Source organism: Lepidochelys kempii, chromosome 2 (assembly GCF_965140285.1).
Source record: "Lepidochelys kempii isolate rLepKem1 chromosome 2, rLepKem1.hap1, whole genome shotgun sequence".
Taxonomy (NCBI): domain Eukaryota; kingdom Metazoa; phylum Chordata; order Testudines; family Cheloniidae; genus Lepidochelys; species Lepidochelys kempii.
The window spans coordinates 200263995-200288470 of record NC_136381.1 but is presented as its reverse complement, the minus strand read 5'-3'; the positions used below and the strand labels follow the sequence as shown (position 1 = coordinate 200288470).

Below are 24476 nucleotides of genomic sequence, written 5' to 3'. Positions count from 1 at the left end.
GTTATTATGGCCATTATATTCCTTTCTTTGTGCCATCTTTATATGATTATGAGTGACAACACAGTATTGTATTTTAAAATACTAACCCACACGTCACTCATTAATCACACCAATTTGATGTACTTTTACCTTTAAAAGAATGCCAGCATACGTTCTCTATGCCAGTTCTGACAAAACCCACTATTCTGTACTACTCTTTGAAGAAATTACAATGCAAACTGCCTGCACGCTGTGGTCTCATACTGCACAGTTGATTCAGGACAATGTTGATCTTTGTGTACTGTAAAGAAAGTACAATTTACACCATCAACTGTTCTGTTTTGGCAGATCTATTAGTGTGGCTCTGGCTCTAGAAAATGTTTCAACCATATCTGTCTCTGCCAAATACACCTATATTTATGCCCATATGGTGTAATGAGTCCCTACTTTTTTAAAAAATGTGTGTTTTTGATCTACTTGACTCTTTATTTTGTATTACAGTTATACCTATCCCACGCTTGAGGCTCAGGACACTGTTCAAAATACAAACTTTTATCACAGAACAAGTTTTAAAAGGAAAAAAAACCCAATTCTTAAACGCCAACCCAATGACAGATGCAATCTCTGTTTGATGTGCCTAGATATCAGCCGACCATATTAGGTTCCTAGTTCTGGCTCTCCAATTCCTATATTACAAAGTACATATATCAAATACTACGCATGGTTGTCACATTTTGACATTAGCATTTGGTGGTTAGTGCCAAGCATTTGGTGGTTAGTGCCATGCATCTCAGTGGAATCAAAGGCCTATTAAAGTATAGCATTTTGGTTATGACATTCCACCAAGACTGTAGTAAGGTTTAGATAAAACACCAATATGATTTGTCTTTCATTCCAAGATTTAATATCCCTTTTTCTATTTGGTTACCTAAAAATAGTTAATTTTATACTGAAAGGTTCAGACTTGTCATGAACTTAGTCCTCAGTTAGAATAAGTGCCCTTGGTGAATTTGAAGAAATTTGGTTTACAAAGAATGAAGTTGTCTCTTTTCATAATCCAGAATTTTCTATAGGCTCACCCTGGCCATTATTTGATTATCTCCTTATAGCTCATTTCCAGTGTAAGATGTCCTCATGTCTTGTCACAAATAAATTGCTTATTGATAGTTTGCTGACAAATTCTTCAACAGTTTTTGAAAACTTTTAAGACTAGTACTGAACAAACATTGGTAAGTACAATTATAGTCCTGTGACACAGGCAACCCAATTTCTTAAGTCCCCTCATGTCTCATAATCAGAAGACACTGTTAAAAGACATTAGTTAATTAGACAGCTTATCTCTTGATGAAGCAACTACTGCTACTTAAAATGTGCAACTTTTTTCAAGTTCTCTCCCTTCAAGACAATTTTGAGGTAAAAAGTTATTTTCATTCAAAAATGAAGAAGAACGGATAATTGTATTAAAACTGTTTGACACACAACATAATTAACAGAACTCTTGATGGAGCTGTCTGGATTCCGCAGACTTCAGACAGCCCCTTAGTAAGACGTTAAAGCGATCAACACCTGACATCTGTTAGCTAGAAGGCATTCTGAGGTAAAGAGCAGCTAAATCTAAAGAAATCAGGTACTTAGACCAGTTTAACTTTTTCATGAGGTGATATCCTTCCTGACACTATAATCTTTCCTTCTGGAGTGACGCAAGACTTTAAGTAAAAGAAAAGAACTTGTTGTCCCTCTCTCACAGCATAATGCACAAATATTTATTTCTTTGAGAGAAGAGCACTGACAAACTATTTATTCAATTTAAAAAGGAATATAAACCACAGAAACACCAAATTTGTGGTGACAGTTACGCATTTACAAGGCATAACACCTCCCTCGCAACTCTGCTCTAGCTTGGACAAACAGGACTGTCCTAAAACAGAACTTTCAATACTACTGCCTGCTCAAGAAAAACAATATTCACTATACCAAAGTCCAGGCACAAAAAGAAATAATTTTGGTCAGGGTACCAAGGGGGGGGGAACCTTTTTAAAGGGACATCTGGAATTAGTTATATACTGTATATAGCAAAATTAATTTTTAAAATAAATTTCAAAATGTACATCACTTTAGCTCTTTACAAATATATTAAAACATACAAAGATGAAATACTCTCAGAATAAACTGAAAGCCACAACTATTGCCATGAAAAACATCTGTAGCTAGATTGCCCCATATTACAAAGCTGTTATCTATGGCCAAAGCCTGACCAACTCCACAGACACTCTGGCTTCTTTTCTTTTTAAATATTTGTTATGTTCTGAATAATAATTCTAATTACCTTTACATTTTTTTTCTTCTCTATCGTACTCCTGGGCACTTGACATGCCTTGAATATTCACTTCTGTATGACCTGGATGTAATATTGAGCTAGTCCAAACTGAAGCATGTAGAAACTGTGAAGATTGCTGTCCATTTCCCAGCATATCATTTCTGGAATGTCTTTTCCTACACAAGTGATTTTCTGTTATATCACAAATGGAATTTTGTAGATGTCTGTCACGAAGATGTACCAGCCCGTCCCAGGCTGGAAGGCCATTTTTTGGAGGGTTGATAAGCACTGGTTGACAAACTGTTGGCATTGCCAAAATCTTGCTGAGCTGTGGAGTTTTGGAAAGCAAGTGGTTTCCCAATTCTCTTGATCTGGTGGTATTCACAAGCATCTCCACTTGACCGCATTGATAAGATGCAGAGCTTTTCAGCCATGCACTTTCAGCCACCATAGTCAGTTTCCCTTCAGTGCAATTAAATGTAATGATTTCCCCCTCTATTAAGCCTGAAAAGACAGCTGGATCTACACGCACAGGTTACTACTAGATGCAACTTTCATCAACACCACAACTAGAACATGGGCCCGGGGCAAGTTACCATCAATTTATTGCCTCGCTCATATGATCATTTGAGGTCTTGTGGGTCGAGGCTGGTCGTGTACAATTTTCAGATACTTAAAACACAAAACATCAAGGATTCAGCCTTGCTTGACTTTGCTCTTAGCGTAGGCTGACCTGAGGGACACTCTGTTACCTAAGTATGACATTCTTATGTGGGCACGCTTAGCAGTTCCGCTCTTGCTACCACTACCTTTCTCTAGTTGAGGTTACCAGAGCAATATCAGAGAGACACATTTTATCTTGTGAGTTTTAACACTGTGGTCATAAGCAAATAACAAATACATAAATAATAATAAATAACAAGGCAACAATTATTATGTTTAATTAACAACAGTCCTGAAATGTGTTTGTTTTAGATAAAACATTTAAATACTGTCAGTTCATAAAACTACATGTCTAAAAATAACTCCTTTTTACTACTGGACAGCACAGCTAGATTCTACAGTAATGTCATTCCATAGCTGATGTTCCAAATATTCACAAATGTTTATATTTTAGATTATATGAATCAAAATTAAAATGTAAAATAGTTTATAACGTGTACTGAACATCTTAAGTAATTATCAGTGGATGTCAATTTGATATTCATTGCTACATTAATCATGATGAAATTCTGCTATTCTTATGGATTGAACAGGTAATTTTGCAGGAATTTCACTCAAGAGAATTCTCTGTATACATATCAATAATTGGATGCATATTAACTATACAAGTGGGTAATAAAGCATTTTAAAACAATTATGAGAATTAGATTTTCAGATTTGACATATTGTTAAAAGTTCTGAAAGTTATCTCTATATACGTTAGTAAATGGAATATTGCTATTGTAGGACTCTTGAAAATGCGAGTATGGTCAGAAAAGTGACTATTAAATACTGTTATCTCATGTTTGTTCTTATTCCCATATATTTCATTCCCAAATATCACATTTACTCAATTTGTAATTCAAAGCAATCCTTTTCTAATTGCTATCAATGCATACTCAGCCTAGTATTTGGAAATCAAGCTGCATTCTTTCTGTTCTGTGTATCTCTATTTGTTATCTACAAAAGTATTCTGAAACCAGAACCTGGCTAGCAACGTAGTGACTATGTCTGAGGTAGGAGAAACTAAAATACAGTTTTCTCCTGTGTACCTTTTCTAGCTCTATAGTTCTCACCATAGCTCAAACTTGATTTTGTCAGTAACTATAGCACATTAGACCAAAAAACACACAAAGAGCAGGTACAATGACAGGGCATCATTTGTATGACGCATGATATTCAGAAAATGTTAAGACACAAATATATAAGAATTGAAATATTAAAACACAAATATTTCAGCTTTTATATTCTCAACATGTTTACACCTTGTAAATTTCAAAACTTGTTATAATCTAAAGGAAAAGATGTGTTTGTTATGACCACTATCTGTATGCACTTATTTGCAGCTATATGAAAATAAACTCTTTCTAGGGACATTCTGAAAATTTTTGAGGCCCTACCATACAGGAAACTGTAGGGAACAATGTGTTGTAATGCAGTTTTCCACAATTCCTTGCATAATCTCAAAAAATACAACCTGTTAAATTAATTTCACTTTCCAGTGGTCTCCCTGTATGGCTAGTACTGTATATCCATGTCAATTACAAGATCAAAAATTGGCAAGACTACACAAATACGCAGACCCACATACATATTTTTATATTTTGTTATTCATATTTCACGAACAGGCCACTGCAACCCTGGCAACCTCACAAAACATGAAAAAAATATCAGTTACATAACTTAGTAGTTGATTTAAGGACTGAAACTGAGATTCATAAGCTAAATAGTTGTACCTTTTCAGACTAAATTTCTGTCTTTTTCACCAACATTATTTTTGACACAAAAGTCCATCTACCATGTTACTCTACCATATACCATGCGGCTCCAGTTTAGTTCTGAAGTGCATTTAAAAATAAACAAGAAGGAAAAAGGTGGGCTACTGAGCCACCACAGTTGGAGAGACCTGAGATGTTCTGAGAGAATGCTTTTCAATACCTCTGTATTATTAAATTTACCAAGGAATTGTCAAAGAAGTCTTTAAATTAAAAAAAAGATTAAAGATATTTTTCTCTTTGTGTTTCTGAAGCATCCCAAGGACTTGTAGACTTGAATATTAACCTTTGTAGCCTTGCAAGCTTGTAAATGTGCAATGTTGCTATAACGGCTGTGTGAGCAGAGCTTGTAATTCTTTGAAATTTGTCTGTGCAGTTTCGGATTTCATAACTCAGCATCAAAATGGTCTTTTCTTTTTTGACATATAAACTTTGAAAATTGTCTCATTCTGATGTCCATGGTGGTTGCAGTTTATTTAGTGTTGTAAGGTTCCTCTTTACTTAACTAAGGCTCCTGAGATGCCAGTGGTTCTCTCCTAATGGCTGTTGCATTCAGCTTTTGTCAACACTTCTTTGAATTCAGCCTTAATTCAGCAATCTCAAAAGAAATTAAAAAGAAAACAAAATTGGAGAGGTGTATTCCCAGCTGAACTATATTAGTGAACAGGCTAGAGACTGGAAGCTAGAAGCAGTAATAGTATGGAAGGCAGGCCACTGAGAATAGCTCAAGATGGAAGGTGAAACTATTCCCAGATTCTCCATAAAATAAAGCGTAATACAGAACACGATACAGCTGATTGGAAATACTAGGCCAAATACATCCTTACATAATGCAACTCCATTAACCTTAGTGAAGTTAGACCATGAATAAATTTGGACCACTGTGTGTAGAAAGACATGAAAGGGGAAAAATTGCTTGAAGAAATTTGCATCTCAAAAATCTCATTTCTAAAATAAAAGCTTTTGAAAAAATGATTTGTTATAACTAACATCACAACAGGAAGCTTTCCATGTAAGATAATGTACCATTTTCAAATCATTTCTATGCACGGTTCTTTGGTTGTTGAGATTACCCAGACACAAAGATGTGCCAGGGTGCAGCAACTTGCATGATCAGGAGTTTAGTCTACAGCTAGCTGTTGACAGATAAGGCCAGTCTGTGATACCCTCACTTTTACTGAGTAGCATTTTACACTATGAGCTGTGCCACTGAAATCAACGGGACTATTGTGGAGTAAGCTATTACTCAGCATGGGCAAAGGCATTACTTTCTGGCCCACAATGAGAGTCTGGTTTTGAAAACAACAAAACCCTAGAGCAATGTGCAAACAGAGCAATTATGATTCCATGACTGTGTGTGTGTTTGGTACCGAACTGGCCGTTTGCATGCCTAAATACCAAATTTGCATTTGTCAATCACAGCACAGTAACTGTATATGAAAATCAGCTGTGGAGCCGCACCCTTATTTTTGTGTATTGCTCCTGGGCTCTGACTGTTTGAAAATTTGCCTGTGAATGTTCAGTTAGAAAGGAAGTAGAATTTTGCTGTTGCTGCTGGGCCAAATCTTGCAACATTTACTAAGGTAAAACTCCTATTAACTTCAGGGGAGGTTGTGCCCCAAGCACAAGCTAATTCAAGGCTGCAGAATATAGTCTAGTGAGCAGCCATTACAGATGGGCTCTTGCTGTGTTGGGGAAAATATTTAATGTATGGATTAGTTAATTTAGTAATAATCTTTTAACGGGCCTGATATGTCTATCTTCTCTTATGAACATGTTGGCATTTCTCATACTTCCAAATTTCTACAAAGGGAAAGGACCTACCATAGAGGGATCACTCATTTTGTCTTCTTTTCCCATGTTATTATGGTGTGGCCTTTTTCGATATTTCATTACGGTTTAGCTTGTTAAAATGTGGGTTCATTTCACCATTACAGAACATTATTATTTATCTTACACCCTTTTCTTCAACATGTTGTGCCTTAATTTGTCAGCAGCATTTCCTCCAATAAAGAGAACATTGTGAACTTCCTACATTTATGTGAATTCTTATTCTGGGTTATGCCAAACAAATAACCCTTGATAAGGGAGGACAGCAAGGTTAGTGTTATGCCAAGTTCCCAGTTATAAGACAAGAACCAGCATCCCCTTCCGGGTATTGTTAAAATGGCCATGCTCTGGGCAGAAAGCATGAAAGCATCTTGGGATGAACCATAAATAAAAAAGAGGCCCTATTTCAAAGTGAACAGAGCTTAATAAGAGGGCCTAGAGCATGGGTCCCAAACTTTTCAGGGTTGCACCCTCCCTTACCCCTGTCCTTCCCCCACTCCTCAGAGCCAGGCTGCAACTGGGGGCAGGTCTGGGGCCAGGACTGGGAATGGAGCCCAAGCCAGGGGTTGAGGCTGAGTGCGGCGCCGTCAGGGGCTGCAGCTGGGGCCGGGACTGGAGCAGTCCTGGGAGCGGAGCAGGGCTGGGTGGTGGTCCCTCCCCGAATCCTGTGTGGACTGGATTCGGGCCCCACTGTACCCCTCTGAATGTTCCTCCATGCCCCCCTAGGGGGGCGCGCCCCACAGTTTGGGAATTCTGGCCTAGAGCTCTTTTTATGGTCTAGGTGGAGGATTCATCTGGTCACTGCAGAGATGTTATAATGGCATATACTGATAATGAGTAATTACTGCTACCTGAGCAGTCAAGAGTTCAAAGGATTTTCTCAGATTCCTATCAAGAATGTCTCCAAGGGTAAAATTTCCCTAAAGAGGAAACAAAGTCTCAGCTAGGGAAGAGTCCATCAAATAAAAAAGTTGCCTTTTCTATGGAAAGTCTAGACACCCAGTCCAAATGGGCGTGCAATGAGAATTTGATGTCAGTGGGATGTAAGGGTAGAGCTATTATTGCCCACTCTTCCTTTTTATGCAATCAACAATCACTTTCCCCAATTACAGTTAGTGGCCCAGAAGGGTCAAAACAAAATTTTTGCCTGGTGTTTCCACAGATATGGTGAATCTTCCATTATAATATGCTTGGCAGAATATAGTTTTGTCTCTGCACCTTCTTCCTAAGCTCCTCAAACTGGACCTGCAACAGAGGCGCCGATAAACCTTCTCACAGGGAGACTGTCACTGCCTAAGCCATCCTCCTCACACTCTCCTACTTAGGATGGGGTCTGGTCTGGTGACCACATTTTGGGAGGGAGTTAGCGGGGTTGTTAATGAACAGCCCAAATGAGATACAGCCTGGCCCATAGGAGTGAACTTATCAGAATGTATCGAATTGTATTCCCAGCTTTGTGGTGCCCTGAGTGAGTCACTTCATGTCTCTCTTCAGATTCCTCTGTAAAATGGGGACACTGCTATTCACATACATATCTAAGAGGGGGATACTGAGGATAAACTGGACGGAGCTGGAGTCCATGGACAGCTCTGCAAGAAGGGGTGGCTGCAAGGAGCTTTCCTTCCCTTCTGCCCTTATGCAGGGACCAGGCACTACCACAGTCCCTATTCTTTTGCCCTCTACTGAAGGGGAGGAGTATTTCCTTGAAATAAGAACTAGCTTCAACATCTGTAGCCTGGGGAATCTGCAGAGCTTTCTTGGTGCTTTTTCCTGGACACAGCCCAAAGTAAATGGCATTACAAATATTTGCAAACAGGATCTGTGACTAAAGGTGAAGGTGGAAAAAACAAGGAAAGAAGGTAAACAGAAAATATATATATAAAACCAGATGCTATACACAGAGTTTTATTTGAACTTCAATATATACAGGGCTATCAAAGCCCAGGTGACTACAGCCATCATTCATTTGTTTATTAACTTAAATAAACCTACTCACATTTTTTCCATTTCTCTATTTCAATGTACTAATGGGTACTAAAGGGTGTGCTCGTGGAGAAGAGGGCACAGCAAGCTTCCACATTCTCCTTCCTCCTCCTTGGTGCATCTGGGCAGTAAGGAACCATAATATGGCTGCTACCAGTAAATGGGAGGGGCAAGGCTGCCATCAGTGAGTACTGACTCCAAGAGGTGTTTCTGAGGGTGGGCTGAGGGGTGTGACTATGGTCTTGATCCTGTGCACTGACAAGCATTGGAGGAGTACAGGATGGTTTGAACAGCAGCTGCTCTTCAATGCACTCCTCACAGTGACCCTTAAAACACAGAGCCAGATCCTACACCAACTAAAGATCTAGCCCATTACACCTTATACAGGCATTTTATGACGACGATGATGACTATTAAACATCTATATTTTGGGAGCACCAGATGTTAACCAAATTGTTCCATTGTGCTAGGTGCTGTACAAGCATATAGTAAATAACAGTCCCTGCTCCAAAGATCTTACTCCATCGATATCACATTGGTGGTACAGGTATTTTCTTCCCTCCTCTGCTCCCTCAGCAAAAGGCCATAACTGAGCTGCAAGTAAATAGGTAAAGCAGTAATGCACAGAGAGGTCGTTGTTTATACTAATCCCTCAATTACAACACAAATTAGTAAAAAGAGGTGAGTAAGATGCAGACTTAGGTATATATATATACACACACAAGATTGAATTGCTATTTTTACTGTTGCACAGCAATCTGCTGTCATTGAAAAAAATTATTTTAAACCTAAAAGGAGTTCAAAATCTACCACAGTTTCTGCTCGGACATGAACAATGCAGTTGCAGCAGACAAATAGATTAGTCTCTCTCTTGCATCTAACTGATTTGCTTGGAAAACAAATGACTCAAAACAGTGAATCTTTTACACAGCCTTACCTCCTCTGATTTGAACATTTTATAATAAACTGGGCAGCAAGTGCAATGGTGTTTTTTCAAAAAAAAACCCCCACTAAATATACAAGCATCTAAGGGCACAAAAGTAGGTTGGTAGCAGAGAGATCAGCTAAGGCACATGTAATCAGGATTATGACGAAGGGTACACGGTAGGTTGATCAAGTAGGCTAGATTTGCATAGACCCAATCCAGTATATCTGGATGATTTTTAAACAAGAAAGGCACAACTAAAGAACTAGGAAAATGAAAAAACAAAACAAATAAGCAAAATAAAACTAAAACCCAACTCATCTTATGTACTAATGTCTTGGGGCAGAAGGAGTTTACCAGTAGAAGGCTTTAATGTGTGTTATGCTCTAATTTGCTATGAGTGATAAAACTGTCTGTTCCAAGCAAGGTTGAAGTTTCTTTTCTTCCTGTGAGCTGCACTTCAGAGAACATTTTTTCTCTTCCACAGGGCATCCTGGTAATGTTTCCTTCCCCAAGAAATATGAAGAAATTTCCTACTTGGAGTTTTCTGAATATTAAACTATCTGTTGTGTTTAATGTTTGCGAAGGGGCAGAACTAGTACAGAAAGACCTGCTTTTTATGCATAACACCAGCTCTGTCGCTTCATTGGCCAGAGGTACATATGGTTTTCCACATAACAAATGTAAGCATATGCGTATATATGTGAATTATAGTCTAATTTTCATACATATAAAAATGTCAAACTCAATACAGACAAAAATCTCTAATCTAGTGATGAAACGACTATAGCCTGGTGCCACCTCCATGGGCCTTCTGGTATTTCAGTAGAGAAAAATAAGGGCACGCCTACACTACAAAAAAACAACCAACTAACCAACCAACCAAAAAACAAAAAAACCACCAACCAAACAAAAAACATGGCAGTGAGTGTCAGAGCCCAGGGCAACTGACTTGGGCTTGTGGGGCTCCAACTATATGGCTAAAAATAGCAGTGTAGGCATTCCTGCTTGGGCTGGAGCCACGGCTCTGCAATCTGGTGAGTGGGGAGGGTCTAGCTAGACTTTGCAACTTTAACAACATTCTTTTAACAGTTTTGGGGAGTGGATTTTCTTCAGGTTTAAAAAAAGAAAACTGAAAAAACAAAGAAATTCCATTGTGTGTAATGGTAATGAGCCACCCCCCGGGTCCATGTGGGTTGAAAGCAGGGCCTGAACTCAGGACCATCAGATCCATGTCACAGTCCTCTATGACTTGAGTTGAAGGAGTAACTCTATTATCTGACGGCACTAGTATAATATGTAAGCAGAGACCAAGTATGGGAAATTCTGGCTTGAATAAGAGAAGTTTGTCAAAGTTACAAGCAACTGAAAACAGAGTTACAATGAAAACTGTTCGCCTACCTTAACTACAGGGATCACTACTGCTCCACCTATAATATACAACAACTTTTAATACAGAATGTAATGCAGAATTTTCACTGCTTACATTTAATCGAATAGTGAACACAATGAAAGATAATGTCCTTGAAAAAGAATAGAATCCTTCACAAAGATCAGTGGCGGAAAGTTTCATAATTCACATCATACTCAGCCTCAACAGCCTTTTATTGCGGCTTACACTTAAAGGTAATTACATGACAGGAAAAACAGATTTCATTTTTGGAAGCAGTGACTGTTGCAAATGGTGTTCATATTAATGTGGAACAAACGCTGAAGATAAAGTCTACAGCTGGCATTGTGACCTATCCAAAAGTACAGCACATACTGTATTACCTTTATATCTGGTTGTTGTTGACAGATATCATAAAACAACAAGTTCTTCAGTACAAACCCATGCAGTTGCTTTTTTAACGGACTATATCAGTGCCAGCTACGATTTGCAGTGCAGATATACTGGGGATTAAGTTAGCTATGTATATCTCCTAAGGAACTTGGGCAGGATGATGCTCAAGTAAACAGAAGTTCCTAATTACTTACAGGGAAAAATGAATGAGAGGAAAATAATATCTAGAGGGATATGGTAACCCATTTGCAAGTTAACCAGCAGCAACGGCCTCATGTACTGAAGCACAGGGTCTGATGCTCTCACTACTTGACAAAGAGGAGTGAAATTCTGGCCCCAATGAAGTCAACTGGAGTTCTGCAATTGACCTAGGGCCCAGGATTTCAACCTAGATTTCAATGACTGAATATGTAGTCTTGTGACAGCTGATGAAAGAAAAAAATACTAAAGGAAAAATAAATGAAAAAATGGAGGTAAATGGGAAGGAGTGGCAAACTGTGATGATATGCAGTACAACTGGAGAGTTGCCATAAAACAATCCAGGCACATAAAAAGTTAGTTTTATTGGATTCTTTCAGATTTCCATGAGGTAGATGAAATCCACATGAGGAAGAAGTTTAAAAAATGACACACCATATTAATGCATTATTATTACATTTATACTATGGTCAAAGGTATACTAGGTGCCTCTTTTCATTCTTGGTGACAGGCTGAAGGACCTTTAGCAAAGTAAAAGGAAGAAGCAAAAGTGTCATTTGCAGAAAACTACATCTGAACTTGATCCGCTGTGGTCTTAGAAATTTGTATGATACTTTACTGCAGCTGTGAGAAAAATGAAGTGATTTTTCTCCTATGCCCCGGCTTTCTGGCCATGAGTCATTCAACTAATTCAGATTGCCTTTGTCCAGTCTCAGACTGGAATATCACTCACTGCAAGGAGCTGGCTTCTTTTCTAAAGCTTCTGAATTATTATGATACAATCTCTCTGATTCCACGAGTTAGCATGGAAGTCAGGAATAATCAAAAATGAAAGTAAAGAATATCTCACTTAGGCAAAATTTGGTCAAAACACTGGGGTTAACACTACTACTGTTTTGAAAAATGTCATAGGATCTTTGATGACCACAAAAAGTCAGGAGTTCAGTATGAGATCTCATCTGAAAGTAAACATTGCCAGCAGTACAACACCCAGTAACAGCGTGCTGGTTCCCTGGTTCATTACTGGCTGAACAGGAAGCATGCTACCTACTGAACTGCCAATATCACTTCCTACAGTTGTAGGTTTTCCTTGAGATCCGCCACTGAGGTTATGCTGGCTTTAGTGATATGGGAACTACAGTGCAGGGGAAAAATCTGAGCCTCCAGTTTTTAAGGTATATTATTTCAATTCAGTGGTTAGAATACCAGATGAACACAGATAACAAAATAATAGAACCATAGAATATGAGGGTTGGAAGGGACCTCAGGAGGTCATCTAGTCCAACCCCCTGCTCAAAGCAGGACCAGTTCCCAACTAAACCATCCCAGCCAGGGCTTTGTCAAGCCTGACCTTAAAAACCTCTAAGGAAGAAGATTCCACCACCTCCCTAGGTAACCCATTCCAGTGCTTCATCACCCTCCTAGTGAAAAAGTTCCTGCATGCCTGAGCAATATTTTTATACTCCTCCCTGGTCATTTGTCCAATCTTCCACTTCTTGTAAGCTTCTTTTTTGCACTTAAGATCAGCATGGATTTCACTGTTAAGCCAAGCTGGTTGCCTGACATATTTACTATTCTTTCTACACATCGGGATGCTGTGTTCCTGCAACCTCAATAAGGATTCTTTAAAATACAGCCAGCTCTCCTCGACTCCATTCCTCCTTATGCTATTCTCCCAGGGGATCCTGCCCATCCATTCCCCGAGGGAGTCAAAGTCTGCTTTTCTGAAGTCCAGGGTCCATACTCTGCTGTTCTCCTTTCTTCCTCGTGTTAGGATCCTGAACTCAACCATCTCATGGTCACTGCCTCGCAGGTTCCACTTTTGCTTCCCCTACTAATTCTTCCCTGTTTGTGAGCAGCAGGTCAAGAAGAGCTCTGCCCCTGGTTGGTTCCTCCAGGACTTGCACCAAGAAATTGTCCCCTACACTTTCCAAAAAATTCCTGGATTGTCTGTGCACTGCTGTATTGCTCTCCCAGCAGATATCGGGATGATTGAAGTCCCCCATGAGAACCAGGGCCTGTGATCTAGTAATGAACTAATTAGAAATGATTAATGAACATTGCATTCATTAATTATGTCCACTTTGAAGACACCTTTGTTCTTATAATTAGATTCTAGGACCAACACTTTCAATTCTGGAAGCCTACAGTTAGGTTTCTGTGTCCATATTTAGGCACCTAATAAGAGGCCTTACTTTATTTAGGACCTTAAATATGGTCTTAGTGTTCTGCTTTTGGCACACAGGTTTGAAAATTCTAGGCTACAATATTTGTGTGTGTGCATGGGTGTTTGTATATAGAGAGAAAAATGCTGCCATTAAAAATAAACAAAACAAACAGATGACAAACCATCAATTATTTTACCAAAGCAAACAGTATGTGGGCGCAACATGGAACAGTAGTTGGTACATAACATCGGCGACTTAAGAGGAATGGGCCATTTACATGGTGGCAAGAAGTGAACTATTTAGTAGTTTATGAAAGCAAAGCAATAGAAGCATGTGAAAAAATCATGAATAGCTTTAAAAAGGCCAACAACAATTTTGCCAGTTGTAATTTTGGGTGGAGGAATTATATGTTATTGCTTTGTAAGAGGCATGCTAGGGTTACAAATTATATATACAGTGTGCACATATATAGTGTATATTCTATGCTATCCACCTCCATTGATTACCACTCCAATCCAAATGTTCTGTAGCAGGAAGAGAAATTTTCATCCAATCTCTTCCAGAGTTTTAACCTCCATCCCCTTACAAGATAGGGAAACAATCATAGACACAGAAAGTGAAAAGCATTTAAACAGAATGAAAAACTTGATGCTGAAAGGCTTCACCACAAAGGCCTTCAGATCCAACCTATAGGGACGTGAAAAAGTGTGGAAAGATTTCCACATGACTGCTAATACACTTCTACTATGAAAGTTGGGAACAATTAGAGAATGGCTTTTTGAGCAACTGGAAAGGGCATGAAGCTCTCATTAGCCAGTCATTCACACAGGGAAGGTGCCTGTCTTCTCTTCAGAGGTCTGAAGCTGTTTCTGTTGCTATCATGATCTTATGAAAATGTATGGAGTTGCGGCCTGGATTCAAGGAGGAAATTTGTAAGTGTTGAATCTCATCTTTAAATCTGTGGAATAGACAGATTATGTGGCCAAGGTCCACTGAGGGCTTACAGATGCCGAAGTCTGGGGCAATGTGTACACAGCTAAGCATTTTGTTCTTCAAGGTCTAATTTAAGATAACTTGGTTTAAGCCATTTTAGTTCTAAAATTTGAAAAAAACTAGTACCTTGAATGAAGCCCATGGAAAAGCTTTTGCTCAGGAATTTGATCTTGAGCTGTGATCATGCATGGCAAGGATAACCAACTTGTGGCCCGTGGGCCATTCACAGCCCACCAGAGCATTTAATAAAGCCTGTGGTCTGCTTGAACACGATATACTAATGGCCAATTCATTAGCATTTTGTCGTCATGTTACACCATTTTAATTTACACAAGGAAATATATAGAATCTGTTTGGCCCACACAAGGTTGTGTTTAGGTTTATGTGGTCTCCTGTGTAATAAGGTTGTGCACCACTGATGTAGGGTATTTCTACACAGCAATTAAACAGCCATGTTTGGCTGGTGTCAGCTGAGTTGGGCTTATGGGGCTTGAATTCTACTCATTTGCCTGAGTCAGCTGACACCAGCCAGCTGTGGGTGTTTAATTGCAGTGTAGATATGCCAATAAAGGGCAACTGCTAAAACTAATAAGCTGTGGCAAAGCTTTAAGAAACTCATGAAAGAAAATATAGATAATACCGAGAATGCTTGTCCAAATAGGCCAACAACAAACATCTTTGGAAAGAATGTGTAATCGGGATGTGAAGAGAGGCTTCTTTTACACCTACAACTCTAAGAAGTTCCATTTAGAATTTTTAAAGGCCTTATGAATGTGTTCACATTCTGCAAAGCCAGAAGCAGCCCATAGCATCCTTTCTTTATCAACACAGTAAAATAATAATAATTCCAAGACAAAAACAAGCTAGAATTAAGTGGGTAAATAAATAGCCATTAATTTAGGACATTAATACAATTATCATTAGAATGGCATACAGTAGTTGTAAAAAATCCTAACTATTTGAGAATGAGGACATTTGTAGCTGAAGCTCAACAATGAACCTTAACTTTGTTGCCGATTCCCTGCCCATTATATATTTACATATCTACCAACATTTCTAAAGTGACTATCACTAATACTATTAGCCACCTACCTGGGGTGAAATTGTATTATAATTATAAAAAGAAAAGGAAAACTTGCGGCACCTTAGAGACTAACCAATTTATTTGAGAATAAGCTTTCATGAGATGCATCCGATGAAGTGAGCTGTAGCTCATGAAAGCTTATGCTCAAATAAATTGGTTAGTCTCTAAGGTGCCACAAGTTCTCCTTTTCTTTTTGCGAATACAGACTAAAACGGCTGTTACTCTGAAACCTGTCATTATAATTATACATTTTTTCAATTCTTGACTGCAAATAAAAACAGTAGATTCTGAAGATCTGTCAACTCTTTTCTCCCCATGATAAATAAATGTTCATTGTTTTGGTGAATGAGATCTATCGCGTGAATCGGATAGAATTGGCTATGTTCTCTGTACCTGAAGGGTGGATTCTTTGACTTATGTGTGGAGGATAAGTATGAAAGGAAGATATAGTGAGGTTTCCAGCCAGTACAGGGAGATGCATGGTTTAGATTGTTTTTGCTAGCTCCTAGTGAAACAGGAGATAGCGGAAGGAATTAGTTTAGATATTATCTGGAGATTAAGATGGAGCTCTCTTGACTACAGTATCACAGAATCATAGAATATGAGGGTTGGAAGGGATCTCAAGAGGTCATCTAGTCCAACCCCCTGCTCAAAGCAGGACCAATTCCCAACTAAATCATCCCAGCCAGGGCTTTGTCAAGCCTGACCTTATAAACCTCTAAGTAAGAAGATTCCACCACCTCCCTAGGTAACCCATTCCATTGCTTCACCACCCTCCTAGTGAAAAAGTTTGCCCTAATATCCAACCTAAACCTTCCCCACTGCACCTTGAGACCATTACTCCTCGTTCTGTCATCTGCTACCACTGAGAACAGTCTAAATCCATCCCCTCTGGAACGCCCTTTCAGGTGTTTGAAAGCAGTTATCAAATCCCCCCCTCTTTCTTCTCTTCTGCAGACTAAATAATCCCAGTTCCCTCAGCCTCTCCTCATAAGTCATGTGCTCCACCCCCTAATCTTTTTTGTTGCCCAGTAGGAAGTTGGAATTGGGTAGGATCAAATCCTTGGTATATATATGGAGGGTAAGTGATATTCTGGTGTCTCTGGACTGTAGTAGGCATAAATAATGGTCTATGAAAAATTTGTGGTGGGTGGATAGTAGTTCTGAGGTCCTTTTAGAAATGGCTCTGTATTGGTTTCTGATCTGCTGGCTCAGGCTGGGAAAGAACGCAGAGAAATAGACTGATTTAGTTTGTTTTTTTAACCATTTCAAAATTGTTTTTCATCTGAAATTAACAAACAAACAATAATGTAACTCAATCACTTCAATTTATGGGGGCAGAGTGACTTATATAACAGAGTGACAACTAGCTAATGGCACAGCTGCAAATGGAATCCAGGACTCCCTACTCATAGTTCCATGCTCTAACCACAAGGCAATGTTTCAGGAAAACAAAGTTCCAAAAGAAAACAGCCTTTGTTCCAAATGAAACTGACCAGTCTAATTGTGGAGGAAGTGGCAGGCTGAACTATCCAACATTTTTGAAAATAAGAAAAGATTTTAGAAACAGACCCAAACATACTGTTTTGCTTATTGAGAGCACTAGAAAAGAAGAGAGCACCAAGACTCTAAAATAATGAACCATGCTTGAGAAAATGGCTAGCAGTCTTCACGGAGTTTAAAAAAAAATAGATGCATTTGCTTCCCCCATTCATTATTAAAATTGACCTAAATGCGCTTTTATTTTTTGAAGACAAAAGTGCCTTTCGTCTGGAAAAGGGAATGGTTGTTTAAATGAGTTATGACCGCAATATTAAATAAAGCATCCAAATTGGGCACCTCCACGGGTGTACAGAGATAAGCCCTTCTTGTTTTGTGAACATGGAAGTATTTTAGTAGAAACTTGTTTTCCACAAAGCAAAAACAATCCCAGTGCAGTGCCAAGAAATAGTATCTTTAAAGGTAAAAACCCTGGATAAATAAAAAAGCATCAGTTACACAAAAAGAATAAAAATTAACAACAGCTACCATGTTGACATAGTACCACCTATTAAATACATTATTTTTAACTGCACATTAGAAAATACATCTTCCCAAGTAAAAAGGGCCTTTGTGGAGTGATTCACAGCTTCATGCAAAATCAGCCCACATTATAAATCTTGCTAACCTTTTGAAAATCCCCAAGAGCTTACTACAAAGCTGCTGAATCCTCGACTAACCAAACCTTACATTAAAGTATTTACTGTCCTTCTAAAAACTCCATTAGTTAAAGGAAGTAATACTTCTCAGTTGGTGGGCTTTTGTCATGGTCTACTGGACAATAAGAGGGAGACAACTTGCTGCGCCACACAGTGATATAGGTTAAATTAAGTTATCCTAAGAAAATCATTCAGGGAATTTATGAGAAATCACTCCTAAAACAATACTTGACAATCAGCTGTTTTCCATCTGAATTGTTGCAGAGTGCTACAGGTTAATGAGCATTACAGAGAAACGGACTACACAGAAAAGGTGACTGTTTTATCTGAAACTATTACGTTTCCCAGTTCTTTGAAATTACATAAATTAGTCTTGCAGTTACTCATTTGCAGATAGATTTGTTTTAATAAAAGCTGATTAATTTCCTTCTCCAAATGAGTGACCTATTACAAGAAATATTGCATATTAAAGTTCTGCTTTCTGAAAATATGCATTTATGACATTTAAATTCTATTCCCCAACATAAGCACTTAATTATATGCTAATACCTATCTTGATTCAACTTAATGGTCATTCTCAAACAGAACTGTATTAATATCTGGGAGTTGAAGCCGAATTTCTGGATACAATATGAAAAGATATACGCTCAGGGTGAAATCCTGGCCCCACTGAAGTTAATGGCAAAAAATCCCAGTGACTTCAACAGGACTTAGTATTTTACTTCAGTATATCTCAAGCAGAAATTAATGTGAATTTATGGTACACTGCAGCTGTTATTCACTTGCTCACACTTTGGCCCAGACTTGATTCCTTGCTCAGTTCACACTATAAGTGAAGTCAGTGTGAGTTTTGCCTGACTTGACCCTGCCTGCACCAATGGTGTCAATGGGTATTTCACCACTGACTTCAGTGGGAGCAGGATCAGACCACCAGTGAATATGTTACTGCTATTCAGGGGTGATGCTTCAAGCATCAGCTCTGCTAGAATATTTGAACAAAGGAAAATTTTGTTACAGAGTGTGCTTCACATTCTTGCTTATTTATTGGAAAGTATATCGTCTCAAAGAGAGAGGACCAGTTCCAAGCCCATATTCTATTCTACATCTGTATTACAGTGGACACAGTTATAGTTATAGCTGAAAAGGCAGTTTCTGTATAAGCCCTTGTTTCCAAGGCACTTATATCTTTCTGCAAATATTACTCTTTGAGTTGACATTTCTCACTGCAGCAGTTATCATGAAATTTTTTTGGGGGGTCGGGGTGGGTAAATACTCACTTGGGCATTTTCTAGCGATCTGTGCATAAATAAAATAATCCTTTAAGACATTTCTGGTGCAATTCGAACATGGCTTCTTTAAAAACATGTAATTTGCTATGGAGTTAATCAGAAATGAAAATAAGTGCCTTTAACATGTTTAAAAGAATTTGCTTTTGAAATAGCAAAGTTATAATTATACATGCATGTATATTTATACCAGGGATTGGCAACCTGTGGCATGCGGCCCATCAGGGAAATCCGCTGGTGGGCCGGGACAGTTTGTTTACCTGCAGCGTCCGCAGATTCGGCCAATGTTCGCAGCTCCCACTGGCCGCAGTTCACCGTTCCAGGCCAATGCGGGCTGCGGGAAGTGGCAGCCAGCATATCTCTCGGCCCATGCTGCTTCCTACAGCCCCCATTGGCCTGGAACGGTGAACCGCAGCCAGTGGGAGTTGCGATTGGCTGAACCTGCCTATGCTGCAGGTAAACAAACCGTCCTGGCCTGCCAGCGGATTTCTCTGACTGGCCACGTGCCAAAGGTTGCCAATCCATGATTTATACCATCCATGCATCATACAGAATTTGTCATCATTTATTTATGTGCTACCAAGCTGAAGGCAGCTATTTGAAGGTACCAGTGTGCATGTATTTAAAGCCACACTCAACTCTGAATCCTACCTGAAGTGTGTAAAACTACCCCTTTTCTTGAATTTCCCCTTTATTTGAATGTGTGATCATTATAATCAGTACGAAAAATGTATGTCTCTAAATGCATGCATCATATAGACTGCAAAATTTGAGATTCACAACTGATAATGGTAGTAAAGACGTATAGACCAACGCAATGCATGCCTGACCTGCTGCAAGATGGCAGGGCCCTGCAGGTCTAGCTTTTCAGCTGACCCCTTCCCACAGCCAGAAATTACAAAATTTCAGGCACTCTGTAGGACTACTTAGATTCCTGTGGCTATGCTCCAGGGTGAATTAAATTTATTTTGAGTCTGCATTCTAATAAATGCACATTCACATTTATGTAAGAATTTATTTTTTATTTTATTTTCACTTGGCTCTCACATAAAAGCACTGCACTATAGTGCCATTTTCAGTTTCTTATTTTATACATTTACATACAAAGGAGTCCCGCTTTCTGAAAATCAAGCCCCATAAAGTGTGTGTTACCAAGCCAACTGCCTCCTGTCCTGAACATCCCCTTGTGGCCTGAGGTCAATCTCCAGACTGCCTGCCTCAGTTTCTCCCTTTCAGGACACTTACTTATTAAATACACTCAGGCTTTTTGTCCAATAATGCCCCTTTTCCCAGGGTCTAATTTATTGACATAAGACAAAACAAAACTCAGTTCTGGGGCTTCTCTTCTTCCCCGGAGTCTGCTCTCTGCAGCATTTCCCTGCAATGGCAGGCCACTCTCAGCCATACCTGGCTGGAGATATTTCTTACTCCCCTGGAGTCTGTTTTCCCGGCCACTTAGCCTTCTTCAGCCCTCTGACTCTGGCTTCCAGGACCAAACCTTCCCCGGTTAAGGGTCTCCTGCAAGAGCCTCCTGCTCGGGGCAGTTCTTCTGCACTCTCTGCCATACCTTTCTTTGACTGTTTCTCCCTAAGCATCCGCCTCTTTCTGCAGCTTCCTGCTGCTCTTGAAGTGGAATCACCTGATCCCTGCTCAGATGTGCCTCCTGAATAATTAGGGTTGACTGCCCTCATGCCTTCAGCCCTTAAAGGAACAAGCCACCTAAATTGGGCATCCAAAGATTGAGGCACACAAAACCATTTTGGAAAATTTGGCATCTCTCTTTATCTTTATATCTAGCTAGAGATTCAACTAGAGAGACAGACAGATATACACAGCACACACACACGACATTCACTTCAAAATAATCACACTACTACAATGTTAAAGTTGAGATTTCGAATGCACCAGAATAAAATAATTCAAAAATAATGACTTGCACAGTAACTGTGACTTGGTTATACTACACAGTGTGTCAAATCCTGCAATCCTTTCTCAGGCAAATCTCCCACTGATTTCAGTAAGGACCAGAATGTTTGACCAATATCTACTAAGTAATCAACAGTAATAAAAAATGCAGCATACATACGAGGGGGCCATATATAAAAAAGTAAGTAGATATACATTCCGTATAATACAACATATAATTTGAGGCAATCTAACACATTCTGGGCAAGATTTTGCTCTCAGTCACATGGGTGTAAATGAATGGTAACTCCATGGACTTCAGAGAGCAGAATCTAGACCTTTATTTTAATTCATTAAGGATGACCTCCAATCTGGCTTTAGACCTTTCTCTAGCAATGCTGTAGCCAAAGATTTGAAAAGCTTTATATTCCAAGCATGCTCCTTTCTCCATTCTCAATCATGCAGGGGATTACAAGCTCTTTTAATAAGAAATGAAAAATTAAAATGGATTGGGATGAAAAACACTTGAAAGCGGCAGCTGCACCGACACTTTTAGTTTAAAATCAGTTTCTTTCACCCAGCCATTTTTGCTTTACACACACCTGTGGTGTTTACTCCTATTTATAAATGCTAAAGAGCCAGGTTATACCATTTAAACCCTTCCCTCCATCCAGGGCAGTTCAGTCACCCTCCCCCTGGAGAAGCACAATGAGACATTTTGCTTTGGGGAGTCATAATGTCCAGCGAAGGGCAACAAAAATGATTAGGGGTCTGGAACACATGACTTATGAGGAGAGGCTGAGGGAACTGGGATTGTTTAGTCTGCAGAAGAGAAGAATGAGGGGGGATTCGATAGCTGCTTTCAACTACCTGAGAGGTGGTTCCAGAGAGGATGGTTCTAGACTATTCTCAGTGGTAGAAGAGGACAGGACAAGGAGTAATGGTCTCAAGTTGCAGTGGGGAAGGTTTAGGTTGGATATTAGGAAAAACTTTTTCACTAGGAGGGTGGTGAAACACTGGAATGCGTTACCTAGGGAGGTGGTAGAATCTCCTTCCTTAGAAGTTTTTAAGGTCAGGCTTGACAAAGCCCTGGCTGGGATGATTTAATTGGGGATTGGTCCTGCTTTGAGCAGGGGGTTGGACTAGATGACCTCCTGAGGTCCCTTCCAACCCTGATATTCTATGATTCTATGAATGTCTCCAGGAGGTCCCAGTGCACAAGGCCAGAGTACTGGGTACTTTTGTGCCCATTGTGGATGCAGCTACCTACCCTCTGCTGCACACTGCATGGGGGGAGGGACAAAGCCATGACCTAACTCTCCTTGCCCCCTTTGGGCACTGGGCATTCCCAAGGGAGTAGAGATGGAATGCCCCCTGAGCACAGTGACCGGAATTCAGTCTGACCTGTTGTGACTTCCCCAAACCAGCTCAAAATTTGCATCCTGCATCGCACATGGGAGCTTTTAAAATAAAACATGCAAGTTTTGAAATGATAAAAAGCTATTGACAAATACAGCAGAACCCACAGCTTCTTTTTGAAAATGCGAATTTAAAAAAAAACTAGAAATGTGCAGTGAAAGTGAGAGATTCTCTGGGATTAAACATCATTTCTGTATATTGCATTTTGTAGACATCCCACTCTTGGATTACTATTTTTTTACACCCAAAATTCTAATGCTAAGTGAACATTCCCATATTTTATATCTAAAAGGGGACAGGCTGGCCAAGGAGACTTGAAACGAAGTCCAGAGCCTTTCGCCTTGAGAGCCTCGGCCTCAGTTCAGCCCAGGTCAGTAGTAATGAAAGTCATTTTTACAGGATGATTGCTCGATGGTCTGAGTTTATTTCAGTCCAGTCCTTAGAGGACATGTCCTCATCAGACAAACCACCATGATCCATAACACAGTTGGTGGCAATTGCCACCCTGTTGGCAGTTTTGGCAGAGGAGTCCAGGAAGTAATGGTCACAGAGAATGAACTATGGAGCAGGCCCCTCCAGCAGGGGAGTTGAGGCATATCAGCAGGGTAGTGTGGGGGAAATCTTGCTACCCAACTTATATCTGTTCTGGGGGTACAAGGAGAACTTCTGTCTCCAGGACCAATTCATTTCAGAACCTTTGAGAAGCACTCAATGCCCATAAAATATTATAATAATTTTATTTGACACTGTGTAGAGACTTCGTATGAAATATGGGTACCTGACATACTGCTGGGAGTTATGGATAAGTAATCATTCTCATTCTTCTTTTTCACCAATATCACCTGCCAAGAGGAGAAAAAAATATATATGTGATACATCCACAAATGCAAAATAGTTGGGCTAACATTAGTGTGTAAACAGGATAAGACATTTTTGGTACTGGATGCTACAGTCCACGTCTGCTGGCATTTCACATTGCACCGAAGCTCAGGTGACTTTCACTAATGCAGAGGGCAACAAATGTGAGCTACTGCCAGAATCCTGGCAGAGTTGTGGAAGACCAGGTCTCCAGATAGGTTCCTGGGTTAATGTTTTTGTTGCGTGGCGTGTGGTTGCTGGAGGAACCTATCCTTGCAACAAAGCCCGTTGCCAACTCTGTCCACATATCTATTCAGGGGACACCATCATAGGGCCTAATCACGTCAGCCACACTATCAGAGGCTCGTTCACCTGCACATCTACCAATGTGATGTATGCCATCATGTGCCAGTAATGCCCCTCTGCCAAACTGGACAGTCTCTACATAAAAGAATAAATGGACACAAATCAGACGTCAAGAATAACAACATTCAAAAACCAGTCGGAGAACACTTCAATCTCTCTGGTCACTCAATTACAGACCTAAAAGTGGCCATATTACAACAAAAAAACTTCAAAAACAGACTCCAACGAGAGACTGCTGAATTGGAATTAATTTGCAAACTGGACACCATTAAATTAGGCTTGAATAAAGACTGGGAGTGGATGTGTCATTACACAAAGTAAAACTATTTCCCCATGTTTATTTCCCCCGCCCCCTACAGTTCCTCACACGTTCTTGTCAACTGCTGAAAATAGCCCACCTTGATTATCACTACAAAAGTTTTTTTTGTTTTTTTTCCCTCTCCTGCTGGTAATAGCTCACCTTACCTGATCACTCTCGTTACAGTGTGTATGGTAACACCCATTGTTTCATGTTCTCTGTGTATATAAAATCCCCCCACTGTATTTTCCACTGCATGCACCCGATGAAGTGAGCTGTAGCTCACGAAAGCTTATGCTCAAATACATTTGTTAGTCTCTAAGATGCCACAAGTCCTCCTTTTCTTTTTATAGAATAGGGGTGTCATCTTAGTGCAACCTGCTTATTTTAAACTATATACATCAGTTCT

General features: G+C 39.6%; 1 protein-coding gene across 11 annotated transcripts in view; it reads right to left on the bottom strand.

Moving 5' to 3' along the window:
- Positions 1–24476, bottom strand: part of THRB (thyroid hormone receptor beta) — a 294090-nt gene that overhangs the window by 57503 nt on the left and 212111 nt on the right. For 10 of the 11 annotated variants that reach the window (XM_073333469.2, XM_073333478.2, XM_073333472.2 and 7 more), the window contains one exon: positions 23324–23387. In XM_073333469.2, coding sequence (XP_073189570.1) covers positions 23324–23387 — 64 coding nt within the window. Of the gene's footprint in view, positions 1–2305; positions 3320–23323; positions 23388–24476 lie in introns of those variants that run through there. The other variant, XM_073333481.2, reaches the window with a different exon arrangement.